Source organism: Gracilinanus agilis, chromosome 3 (assembly GCF_016433145.1).
Source record: "Gracilinanus agilis isolate LMUSP501 chromosome 3, AgileGrace, whole genome shotgun sequence".
Lineage (NCBI taxonomy): Eukaryota > Metazoa > Chordata > Mammalia > Didelphimorphia > Didelphidae > Gracilinanus > Gracilinanus agilis.
Genome location: NC_058132.1, coordinates 15755711 through 15768081, shown reverse-complemented (window position 1 = coordinate 15768081; position 12371 = coordinate 15755711). Strand labels below are relative to the sequence as shown.

General features: G+C 48.4%; 1 protein-coding gene across 1 annotated transcript; it reads right to left on the bottom strand.

The window, feature by feature from the left end:
* Positions 1-10410: 10410 nt before the first annotated feature.
* LOC123238838 (olfactory receptor 13D1-like) lies at positions 10411-11389 on the bottom strand. The gene has a single exon (XM_044666064.1). The coding sequence runs from the start codon at positions 11338-11340 to the stop codon at positions 10411-10413; it is 930 nt and encodes a 309-aa protein (XP_044521999.1). The 5' UTR covers positions 11341-11389.
* Between the last annotated feature and the right edge of the window lie 982 nt (positions 11390-12371).

Here is a 12371-nt window from a genome sequence, read left to right as displayed (position 1 = left end):
GTTGGGGGTTTTCTTGACAGAGCCGTCGTTTCCTTCTCATTTTACAGATGAGAAAGCGGAGGCAAGCAGGGTTAAGTGACTTGCCCAGGGTCACACATACCAAGTGTCTGAGGCCACATCTGAACTCCGAAAGATGAGTCTTCAGGCCCAATATCTCACCACCGACCCACCTGGCCCCTCCAAGGAAACGGCCCTCGTATTCAAGTTCTGCGTGGACCGCGAGCATAGACGTAGCCACCCTGGTATTTTGCTCTTCATTCCTTTCAGTTCTCTCCCACTTTTGTGACCCCACATCCGCGAGTGGTGCGCCGTTCCCTATTGCAGCTCTCTTTACGGATGAGGAAATTGGGGCAAACAGGGTGAAATGACTTGCCCAGGGTCACCCGGTGAGGAAGCTCTCCTTCGGGAGGCCGATCTTCTGTTTTCTCCAGTCACTCGGCACGCTGCTCTCGTAAGGCCCCAAAGTTCCTTTTCACTTGAATATCGCGTCTCCCGTGAAGGCGCCCCGATGGCTGTCCCACTTGGCTCCCCGACGTGGCGTATCGCGCCTGCGTGCGCCGCGCTGCGCTCCGTGCGCCTTCCTCGAGGCGCTCCCTTCCTGCCTTCTGTTCCGCCGCACAGGGAGGACGGGACGCCGGAGCCGCCATTCCCCCTCCCCCTGCAGAAACCAGGGCCTCGGCCTGCCGGCAGAAGGGCATCCCCTGACGCTGGGCGGCCAGACGGATTCCCAAAGCCGGACAGACCTTTTCTCGGACTCCTTCTTGTCAGGGCTGCCCCGGACACGGGATCCGTCCGCAAGGCCGGCCCGGCTTCTGCTGTGAGCGAAGCAGAGCGGAGTGTTTGGGGAAGGAGGCGCGCCGTCCTCCCCGTCCTCCTCCTCCTTGTCTCTTGGGGCCCCCTTACAGCCAGAAGCCCTGGAGGGGCTCCTTCACGAGGGGGACGGCTGATCCCCAAGAGAGGCCGGGTGGGAGCGATCAGAGAAGGGGAGCCAGCCGAGGGCCCCGAATGAGGCCTCTGGGCCCCTCTGGGAAGGGGCCTTCGGCGGGGCTGCCCCGAGGCCAGGAAATGAGAATCTAGTCCGGGGCATCCTGGACAGAAGTCGGCCAGCATGGCGGCTCGAGGACCAACAGCCACGCCATTTAGGCTTGGACCCAGTGAAACAGCAGTTCCTCTTCGGGAGTGCCAGGGCAGATCCACGTTCTCCCCGCGGGGAGCCTCTTAAAAAGCGCCGTGAGCGCTCGGCAGGGGGCCCCGGGCCAGGCGTCCGGAGCCGCCTCTGGCCAGGTGCCCGGAGCCGCCCTCTGGCCAGGCGCCTGGAGTGGCCCTCTGGCCGGCCCTTTCCTTCCTAGGCCTGGCCTGGCCTCGGTGGGGCCTCGGTGGGCGCTCCCTCACTGCTCCTCTTACAGGTCTCTCCCCCAGCTCATCCTCCTGTCTGACCTGCCGGAAGGTGGGCCTGTGGAACGGAGTCGGAAGTCTTTTTTCTGGCACTCAGGGCCTTTTAAGTGGGCTAGTGTTGACGCTGAGCTCCGGGTCTGCAGAATCCCATTTGATCCTTACAGCAACACGGAGAGGTGGATGCTGGGGCTGTCCTCAGAGGCCAGTGCAGTGACTCTGCGAGGGTCGTTGAGCTCGTGCCCCACACAGGATTCAAACTCGGGGCCGCCTGACTTCCAGTCCGACATGGGGCAGCCTTTGGAGCCGGCTCCCTCGCCCCTGCGGCGGCCGTGTCTCTGCCGGCCCTGCAGCCCTCCCTGCTTCAGACAAAGGGCCATCCATCTGTATGTCCGTGTGTCCATCTCTCCCACAGGGCCTCGCTTCATCTCCGCCCCTGCTCCCTGCTTTTACGTTGGGCTGGTGCTGCCTGGGGCAAGGGCTCCTCCAAGCTCCTGGGGCCGCCTCCTCCTTCCGAAATGAGGATCACCCTGTCTTTGTACTCGTTTGTTTGTTAGGCCTTTGCCTTCCATCCTCGCGGCAGCTGGGGTCAAGTGACTGAACCAGGGTCACACAGCCAGGCCACATTGGAACCCAGGAACCCTATCTCCCGGCTTGGCCCTCTAACAGCTGACCTCAGTGGTTCAGTGTAGGTGGAGTCCTTGATAAGCATTGATAGTAGAAGGACTCGTACAATTCTCAGCCGTCCTTTCATTGGTTGTCAGTTGTGTTTCAGGGGTCTCCGACTCCTCGTGAGCCCGTTTGGGGCCTTTCCTGCAGAGATGCTCGAGTGCTTTTCCTTTTCTTCTCCGTCTCATTTGACAGATGAAGAAACCGAGACAAACAGGGTGAAGAGATTCTTGCGGGGGCCACAGCCGAGCTCATGGAGAGGAGACTTCTCTTTCCGCTGCCCATCCATCCTTTAGGGCAAACCCCTAAATGCCCCCACTTTCAGGAAGGCCACCCAGATTCTCTCCCATCCCCCACGGGCAAGCACTTCCCTCCAGAGCTCAGCCCTCCGGACGTTCGGTGACTTCTAGATTAATTCCGTCCTTATCGGTCCACATTTCTGTAGCCTCGGTTTCCTCTCCCGCAGACGGCGGCTGTTCCCAGGGCCGTTAGGAGAATCCAGAGGCGGCGTGTCAGTCGAGCATTTGCTTGTGATGCTTTAAACGCGTCTTTTGCTCTCAGTATTGTCGTCCCCCTCAAGAAGCTGAACAGAAACTCCCGTCAGGATTGTGTGACGAGGCCCGCAGGCCTGCTGTGGGTGATCAAGCTTTTGCCCAGGCCACACAGCTTTGTTCTCCGGGGACGATGCCTGCCTCGGGCGCCATTTTTACACATCTTAACAGTGAATGACGATGACTGATAATTGCCATATTTTTATAGTGCTTGTGACTACTTTACAGGATGTTATCATCTCATTTAGTCTTTGCAAATAGGCTAATAAAATCAGTAAAGTCAAAATTATCCCCATTTTATTGATAAGAAAACGTAAACTTAGAGATGGAAAGTAATTTGACTAAGCTTCAGGGGTAGGAAAATAACTTGCTAAGGGCTAAAACCAGGGGCAGCGAGGTAGCACGGCGGATAGAGCGCCAGGCCAAATCTGGCCTCATCCACGTCCTAGCTGTGTGACCTTGGTCAAGTCACTTAACCCTGATTGCCCAGCTCTTACTGCTCTTCTGTCTTAGAATTAACGCTAAGGCAGAAGGTAAGATTTAAAAAAATCAGAAAGAACTAAAACCAGAACAACATATTCTATCAGAGTTTGCCAGTACCGCAGAGACCGCGGAGATCCTACTCATTCCGCTGTAAGGATCCTTGAGTGTGATTGAACATCCAAGACCTCCAGTGGTGGGGTCCCTACGCCCTCCTGTGGCATCCCACCCCACTTTGAGAGTTCTGTACTTGTTCAAAATTTCTTCCTCAGATCAAGCTGCAATGTGCCTTTGAAGAGCACTTCTCTGTGCCTCCGCATAATTCTTTGGCCTTGAGTCAAGCAAAAGAAGTCCACACGGTCACTATACGTCTACTTAAGAAAATTCGCTTTTCTGCCTTTCAGATTAGCTATTAAGACAGAAAAGAGGGGGCAGCTGGGTAGCTCAGTGGATGGAGAGCCAGGCCTAGAGATGGCAGGTCCTGGGTTCAAATCCAGCCTCAGACACTTCCCAGCCGTGTGGCCCTGGGCAAGTCACTTGACCCCCATGGCCTACCCTTACCACTCTTCCACCTAGGAGCCAATACACAGAAGTTAAAGGTTTTAAAAAAAAGACAGAAAAGGAAAGTGACACATGTTGGAGGCAGTGACACCATGCTGATGGAACTGTGAACTGATGGAGCCATTCTGGAGAGCATTCTGGAACTGTGCCCAAAGAGCTTTAACATTGTGATCAGCAATACCACTACTGGTCTGCATCCCAAAGAGAGAAAAAAACAAAAAGGAAAAAGTCCTCTTTGTACAAAAATATTCAGAGCAGCTTTTTGTAGCCGCAAATAATTGCAAAGTGGGAGAATGCCCATCAATCAGGGAACGGCTGAACAAGTTGTGATGTAGGATAGTGACGAAATAATACTTTTGTGCTATAAGAAATGATGAGGACGAGGATTTCAGAAAGAACCGGGAAGATTTCTGTGAACTGATGCAGACTGAAGTGAGCCCAACCAGAACACCGGACACAGTGACAGCACTGCTATTCTCTGCAATAGTGAGCCAAGAAAATCTCCAAGGACTCATGATGAAAAATGTCGTCCTCCTCCAGAGAGAGAAAACGGATGGAGTCTGAATGCAGACCTAAACACACGATCTTTTACTTCCTTTCTTCATTTTTTATTCACACATTTTATTTTCCCAATTACATGCAACAACAACTTTCCACATCCATTTTCTGAAATTCTAACATCCAAATAGTCTCCTTTCCCTCCTCCTTCTCAGAGATGGGAAGCAATTTGATCTGGATTTCACAAGTATTACCGTGCAAAACATACTTCCATACTGGTCACTGCTGTAAGAGAATACTCTTATGAAACTAAACTAATATGGAAGATAGTCTGCTTTGGTCTGCATTTCTACTCCCACAGTTCTTTCTCTGGAGGTGGAGAGCGTTCTTTTCATGAGTCCCTCAGAACTGTTCTAGACCGTTTTGTAGCCGAGAGTAACTAAGTCTTTCACAGTTGATCATTGTACAATATTACTGTTACTGTGTACGAGGTTCCCCTGGTTCTGCTTATTTCACTCTGCATCAGTCCCTGCAGACCTTTCCAGCTTTTTCTGAAATCCTCCTGCTTATCATTTCTTATAGCACAATAGTATTTCATCACCAACATGTACCCCCATTTGTTCAGCCATTCCCAATTGACATCCCCTCCATTTCCAATCCTTTGCCACCACAAAAAGAGCAGCTATAAATATTTTTACAAATAGGTCCTTTCCCCCTTTTTTATGATCACTTTGGGATACAGATACTGTCGTGGTATTACAGGATCAAACGATATGCACAGTTTTATAGACCTTTGGGCATAGCTCCAAATTGCCCTCCAGAACTTCCTTTGTTTTTGTGATTTAGGTTCTTTTCTATGAAGTGACTAATATAGAAAAATCTTTATCAGATTATTTAGCATCGAAGGGAGGAGGGAAGAGAGACAGAGAGAATTTGGAATTCAAAATTTTTAAAAGCAAATGTTAAAAATAGTTGCTAGATGTAATTGGAAGAAAATAAAATATTATTAAAATTAGTTTTTCCTATAAATTATTTTTAGAAAACAGCCTGAAAACCCCAGATAACTAATTCATTTGCTTATTATTTCCTTTCTTAACCATACTTACTTAACTTTCTTGCATTTTTTAAATCCTTATTTTCTGTCTTAGAATGAGTATTGTGTATTGGTTCCAAGGTAGAAGAGCAGTAAAGGCTTGACTGTTAGGGGTAAGTGACTTGCCCAGGGTCACACAGCTAGGAAGTGTCCGAGGCTAGACTTGAACCCAGGACCTCTCAGCTCTAGGTCTGCCTCTCAATCCACTGAGCACCTAGCCACCCCCAGCTTGGGATGTTTTTAAAAAATCCTTTATTCACCTCTTTTTTTTTTTTGAGGAACAATTCAAGTATCTCTGTTGTCATCTTTTAAAACTTATTAGATATTTCTTTATATCATTTGCTTTTTGCAGGAAGTATAACAATATCTTCTCTGGTTCTTCATTGCTCTTGTGTAATATTGATAATTCAGATAGACATTTCTTTATCTGAAGGTCTTTCTCTTAGATACTTGCAAAATTTGCTGGTTGGCATTGAAATTCCCTGAATTTGCCTATATATATATATGTTATATATATATATATATATATATATATATATATATATATACACACACACACACACACACACACACACACACACAGACACACACACCTTGGAGATTTAATAATGAGATGCTTTTTCTTTTTTATGGTGGAAACCGATAGACTTAATTGTCTTAATTTAAAACTTGTGGGCACTTTTCTTATATTATTTCCCAAAGTACCATATTCAATTAAAAAGGAAACTTGTCATTTTATTTCCCTGGGAGACCTATAATCCTTAAGTTACTTCTGTGCATGTATTCAGTCCAACTTCATTCCTCATCATTCTGCCAAATCTTCTCTCTCTTAAAGTTTCTAAATCTTAGAGCTGCCCAGTCCAGCGCCCTTTGCCATCCTTGTCCCGCTTGGCCTCTGCCTCCATCTTCTTCTCCTTGATACTGTCTTCTCTCAGGTTTTTTTGTGACACTGCTCTCTCTTGGTTCTCCTCCTGCCTATCTAAGGGCTCCCACTTGGGTCTTTACCAAGGCCACTCTGTCTTCTTCTCTTTTCCCTCCATGCTGTTTCGCTTGGTGTTTTCATCTATTCCCATGGATTCAGCGATCATTTCTATTCTTATAATTCTTGGATCTCTGTCTCTAGCCTTAACTTCTCTGCTGGCCTCTGGTCTTTCATCATCAGTTGCCAATTGGACATCTCAAACTGGATGGCTCATCTTCAGCTAAACTGTCCAAAATGGAATTCATTATCTTTCCCCCAAAGCCACTCTCCTGTCTTCCTGACCTCCCTAATACTGTCTGGGGCAGTAATGGCGAACGTTTTAGAGACGGGTGCCCAAACTGCACCCTCACATGCCTGTGAGCTCCCCTTACCCCAGACAGGGGAGGGAGGAAGTGCTCCCGTGGGGCTGCTGGGTAGAGGGTGGGTGATGGGAGAAATGTCTTCAGGCAGGGTGGAGAAGGGAGGGGAGCCCCCCCCCCCCTTCTGCACACCTGCCATAGGTTCACCAACACCAGTCTAGGGCACCATCAACCTCCCAGGGAACCCGACAGCCATTTTCAAGTACTCTATGGGCGGTTGTGTGGACAGTGATGAAACTTGATGCATTTGTGCCAGAATGTAGAAACAGGAGCACTTAAGGAAGCTGCAGAGAGGCAGATATAGGCTTCACGGAGTGAAAACATCCCAGTTAGTACAATCTAGTCGGTCTAGTCAGTCAGTAAATATTTATTAAGCACCTGCTGTGTAGCAGGGGACAGCTTGGTGGTGCAGTGGATAAAATCTGGGGCTGGAGTCAGGACAAGCTGAATTCACATCCAGCCTCAGACACTTTCTTACTGGGTGACCCTAGGCAAGTCACTTAACCCTATTTGCCTCAATTTCCTCATCTGTAAAATAAGATGGAGAAAGACATGGCAAACCACTAAAGTGTCTTTGCCAAGAAAACCCAAAATGGGATCCCAGAGAGTCAGACACAACTGAAATGACTGACAACAACCATCACAACAAACCCTTTATGTACTGGGCACTATGATAAATTCTGGGGATACCCAGAAGGAAGACTGCCCTCAAGGAGCTTGTAGTCAGATCCGAACCTAGCCAAGGAAGCTGGAAAGGGCGGTGGAGGGAGGTGCCCGCCTTGAGGGCATTATGGAGACGTCCAAAGGGAAAAGAAGAGGTGGCCAGCCTGGGCTCCTTCCTTCAGTGGAGGTTCCAGCCTTCCCTCAGGGGGCGCCTGGGGTCGGAGCACCTACCATGGTTGGTGCTGCCTGGCTTAGCAGAGGACACTTTCCCAAGTAGATTTTCCATTTCCCTCCACGTTTTCAAGGCAAGGCTGACCACTTATTTAGTCTTTTTAAAAATGCACTTTATTGATTTCTAGGATTTGTTAGACTCCATCCTTGTTCAGGTACAGATTGGACGAGGGAACTTACGTGATGCTTTCCAACTCTGACTTGTGTGATGATGGAGAACTTCCCGGCCCCTGAGACTGCTTAGTAATTTATTATGTAAAATAGATGTAGCCGGACTATCTACCATGGACAGCTGGGCCTGCCCTGCGGATAAATGTATAACCCAGACCCAGCCCGTCCTATGGCTAAGGGAGTCTGTGATTGCTGCCTTTGTGAGAAGCAAAAGGGGTGCCATGCAGGACACTCATTCCTTCACTCACCTGTTTTGAAGAGAGGTATTAGGCTAGAATAACTATCTTCCCTACTAAGCAGACTTGCAGCTTAGGACAGTGATGGGCAAACTACAGCCCGCGGGCCAGATGGGGCCCCTGAAATGTTCCATCCAGCTTGCGGGACATTATTCCTGATCTGACAAATACAATGAGTAGGACACAATACAATGAAACTTGGAAAGTGTTGCCTTAGAAACAGACTGACAGAGGAGCATTTCTTTCCTTTGGCCCCTCTTTAAAAGTTTGCCCATCACTGGTCTAGGGCCATGATGTTTGTCCATTCGCTATCAGAGTCAGCTTCTCTGGTTCCTCCCAAGGACAGGGCAATAGTTTTTTCTCACTAATCTTAGCTCCCAGCCACCAAAAGCTGGTCACATAAAAGACAACCTTGGGCCGAAGACACATTCAAAGCAAATAGAGTAGGGAAATTATTGGGGATACTCTACAGATTATAGTGGATAATAGAATCCCCAGGAGCAAAGGGCTAGATAAAATCTCAGCTCAGCCAAGGTGAGAGCTCACTGGAAAGAGTCTCCTCATTGCAGTTTTGGGGAGGGCAGACATTGGAATCCAAGGGACATGTGTGGTGTGTGCTGCTCTGAGGTCTCCCACTAGCTTTGGAAGAAAAATTCCTGCATTTCTTCTCACTTGTCTTGAAGCCTTCTTTCCTCTCTTTATTCCCCCATAATCTTTTTACATTTTCCCTGCATCTTGGGATCAAGGGTCTGCCTGACGGCCAATCAGGAGGTGGGTTTCTCTTTTTGCAGTGCAGTCCTTCAGGGAAGGACTCTTAATGTCCTGGAGGGTTCTTCCTTGGCTCTACCTCCTGCCTTCCTTTAAGTACCAGCTAAAATCTCATTTTCTGCAAGGAGTCTTTCCTGATGACCCTTAATTGATTGTTTTCCCTCTGTTGATTTTCTCCAGTTTTTCCTCTATAACATTTGTACATATTTGGTTGCCTATTTTCTCCCCAATAGATTGTGAGCTCATTGAGGGCAAGAATTGTCTTTTTCCTTTTTTTTTTTTTTTTTTTTTTAACTACAGTGCTAAGCATAGTGCCTGGTATGTAGCAGCTGCTTAATAAACGGTTACTAACCAAGTGACCGAACTCTTCTTAGCCTCAGTTTCTTCATGTATTCAATGAGAGTAACATACCACATACTTTTATTTTTTGGAGGTTGTTGGAGGAGCAAATAAATTGCCATATTTAAAGTACTTCATAAACCTTAAAAGCACTATGTATCCAGAGAGTACGCTCTCCACTATCTTTTCCTTGTCTTTCCAAATGGACCTGGAAGACATCGCTGCCTTCCGAAGCAGACCTCATTCCCTCTTCAGAACTCTCTTGGAGTGCTGTGCTCACAAATTGTTGACCCGAGGTGGGCAGCCATGGAGCTGGATGCTGTGTTTTCCACACACTTCCTTTTGACTCTTCTGAACTACCTTTCCGAGGGAAGGAGGCCCGAGGAGATGTGTTACGTGTGGCTCTTTCTTCCTGCTGGACACCTGGATGATTGTGACGATGTTTGGAACCTTTGTGATAGCTTGGGCTCAGCCAGTGGGGAATCCTGAGACTGTGACTCTCCAGACTCTGCCCTATTTACTTTGTTATCTTTTTGAAAGTCCCAAAGGGCAATCCTGAGAGCTTTCAGAATGATGAAAACCAAAATCTGTTTTGAGATTCAGTATTTCTTTCTGTTTCAACCATTAGAACATAAATTGGGGGCTGGACTTTTGATTTGATTAGTAGGAGGACCTCCTGAGTGAGGAACATGCTTTTTCTGTTGCTCAGTCATCTTTTCAGTCATGGCCAACTCTTTATGACCCCATTTGGGGTTTTCTTGGCAGAGATGCTGGAGTGGTTTGCCATTTCCTTCTCCTGCTCGTTTTAGAGATGAAGTAACTGAGGCCAACAGGGTTAAGTGACTTTGCCCAGGGTCACACAGCTAATAAGTATCTGAGACCAGATTTGAACTCAGGAAGATGAATTTTCCTGATTCCAAGCCTAGTATTCTATCAGCTGTGGCACCTGGCTGCCAACCTTCTTTTCCTAATGCCCTTTGGCACCTTCTCTGTAGTTTACAGTCTTAAAGTATTCTCTAGAGCAGTGGGAAGATAAATGATTTGCCCAGGGAAACCCAGTTAGTATATGTAAGAGGAGCAATTTGAGCCCACGTTTGAGTGGTTTCAAGGCCATCCCTCAACCTACTAATTTAAGATCCATTTTTTTAATGCTCATCTCCCATCTTAGAATCAATACTATGAATCCATTCCAAGGCAGAAGAACAGCAAGAGCTAGGCAGTGAGTGTTAAATGACTTGCCCAGGGTCACACTGCTAGGAAGTGTCTGAAACCAGACTTGAGCCCAGGACCTTTCCTCTCTAAGCTCACTGACTCTCGATCCACTGAGCCACTAATGACCCCTGGTAAGATTCTTTTTAAAAATATTTGGGCAGCCCCTGTCCTCCAGACTCCAGGAAAGGAATCTGAGGACCTGTTCTTAGGGGACTTCCTTCTCTCCTAAGAGCTTTCTCAGGGCCCCCTTCACATCTTTGTTCCGAAGGCTGTAGATGAGGGGATTGAGCATGGGGGTCACCACACCATATAAAAGGGAGACGAGCTTATCCTGCTCCCGGCTGGTCTTGTCCTGCGGCATCATGTACATGGCGATGGCCGTGCCGTAGAAGAGGACCACCACGGTGAGGTGGGAGCTACAGGTGGAGAAGGCCTTCTTCCTGCCCTCGGCGGAGCGGATCTTCAGCACGGCCCCAAGGATGCGCCCGTAGGAGGCCAGGATGAAGACAAAGGGGGCCAGGAGGGTCAGCGAGCTGGTGGCCATCATCAGCAGTTCATTGGGCCGGAGGTCACTGCAGGCAAGCTTCATGATGGCCAGGACCTCGCAGAAGAAGTGGTTGATGACGTGGCTGCACAGCTCCAGTGGGGTGGCCACAGTGGGGACGATGGAGAACAGAAAGGCCGAGACCCACGAGAGTCCTGCCAGCTGCATGCAGAACTGGTTGCTCATCCTCACCGGGTAGCGCAGCGGGTCGCCGATGGCGATGCAGCGGTCGTAGGCCATGACGGCCAGCAGGAGGCACTCCACGACCCCCAGGTAGAGGAGGGTGCACATCTGGGCCATGCACTGGCCCGCAGAGATGACCGGCATCCTCACCAGACAATTGATGATCATATGAGGGATGCTGGAGGAGGTGAAGCACATGTCCAGAAACGAGAGGTTGCTCAGGAAGAAATACATGGGGGTGTGGAGCCTGGAATCACACTGGACCAAGACCAGAATGAGGCTGTTCCCAAGCAGTATGACAAGATAGGATGCCAGGAGCAGGCAGAAGAGGAGGATCTGGGCTCTGGGGTACTCTGAGAGCCCCACCAGAATGAAATAGGTCACGGCTGTGCTGTTTCTTCTGTCCATCTCCTTCCTTCCTTCCTATCTTCATCACCAAAAGAGAAGTGGGGGAAAATACATTGGGTCACACAGACATTTAATATTTTATGATAGGTAAGTTTGCGTGGGCTGTTGGAGCTAGTCAGTGCAAAATCTCTGCTTTTATGGGCCCTTTCATACGTCTGGAGCGGGATGTCCGAGTTGCCTTGGCCAGAACAGTTAATTTCCTGTGGCCCACTTTCTGTTGATGACTCTCTACACTTATTAAGCTGGTCTTTAACAGGCTCCTACTGCATTGTCAGACCTGTATTTGGGACCTTCCTCTATTGGGACAACCTACAACACCTTTCATCGATGGTGTTCAAGCATTCACAGTAACCTCCATCCCATAATGAGTCTTGTGTTTTTTTTAAACCGTTACTTTCTGTCTCAGAATCAGTACTGCGAACTGGTTCCAAGGCAGAAGAGCGGTAAGGGCTAGGCAGTGGGGGTGAAGTGGCTTGCCCAGGGTCACCCAGCTGGGAAGTGCCTGAGCCCAAGACCTTCCATCTCTAGGCCTGGCTTTCAATCCACTGAGCCCCATCATGGGTTCTTGATGTAGGAGTAAGGGAAGCAGCATGGCATAGCAGAGAGGGTACTGGTTATTGTGCCACATTATTCAGTTTCAAATCCTACCTCTGATCCTTCAGTCAGTTAATCCATCAGCGTTTATTCTGCATGTTGGATGTTGGAGATTGAAGGAAAAAATGATGTAGTGCCTGCCTTCAAGGGTCTTATGTTCTATTGGGTAAAACAAAAGCTAACTATACCCATGGGCCATTGGGCAAGTCTCTTGATCAATGCAGGCTTCATTTTTCTTCTATATAAAATGAGAAGTTTGACTAGATAGTCCCTGAGGTCTCTTTCATTTCTAAATCTATGAACCTACCATTATGGTGGTGGCAAGAAATTATAACAACTAGAAAATAGCAACTTGCTTTTCCATAGCCCCTTTCAATGACGGATGGCTATAGTGACGGCATGGAATCATGGCCCAAGAGCTGGATGGGAAGTCATCT

Coding starts and splice junctions, on each gene's coding strand:
- LOC123238838 (XM_044666064.1), bottom strand. CDS start 11,340: ATGGACAGAAGAAACAGCACAGCCGTGACCTATTTCATTCTGGTGGGG.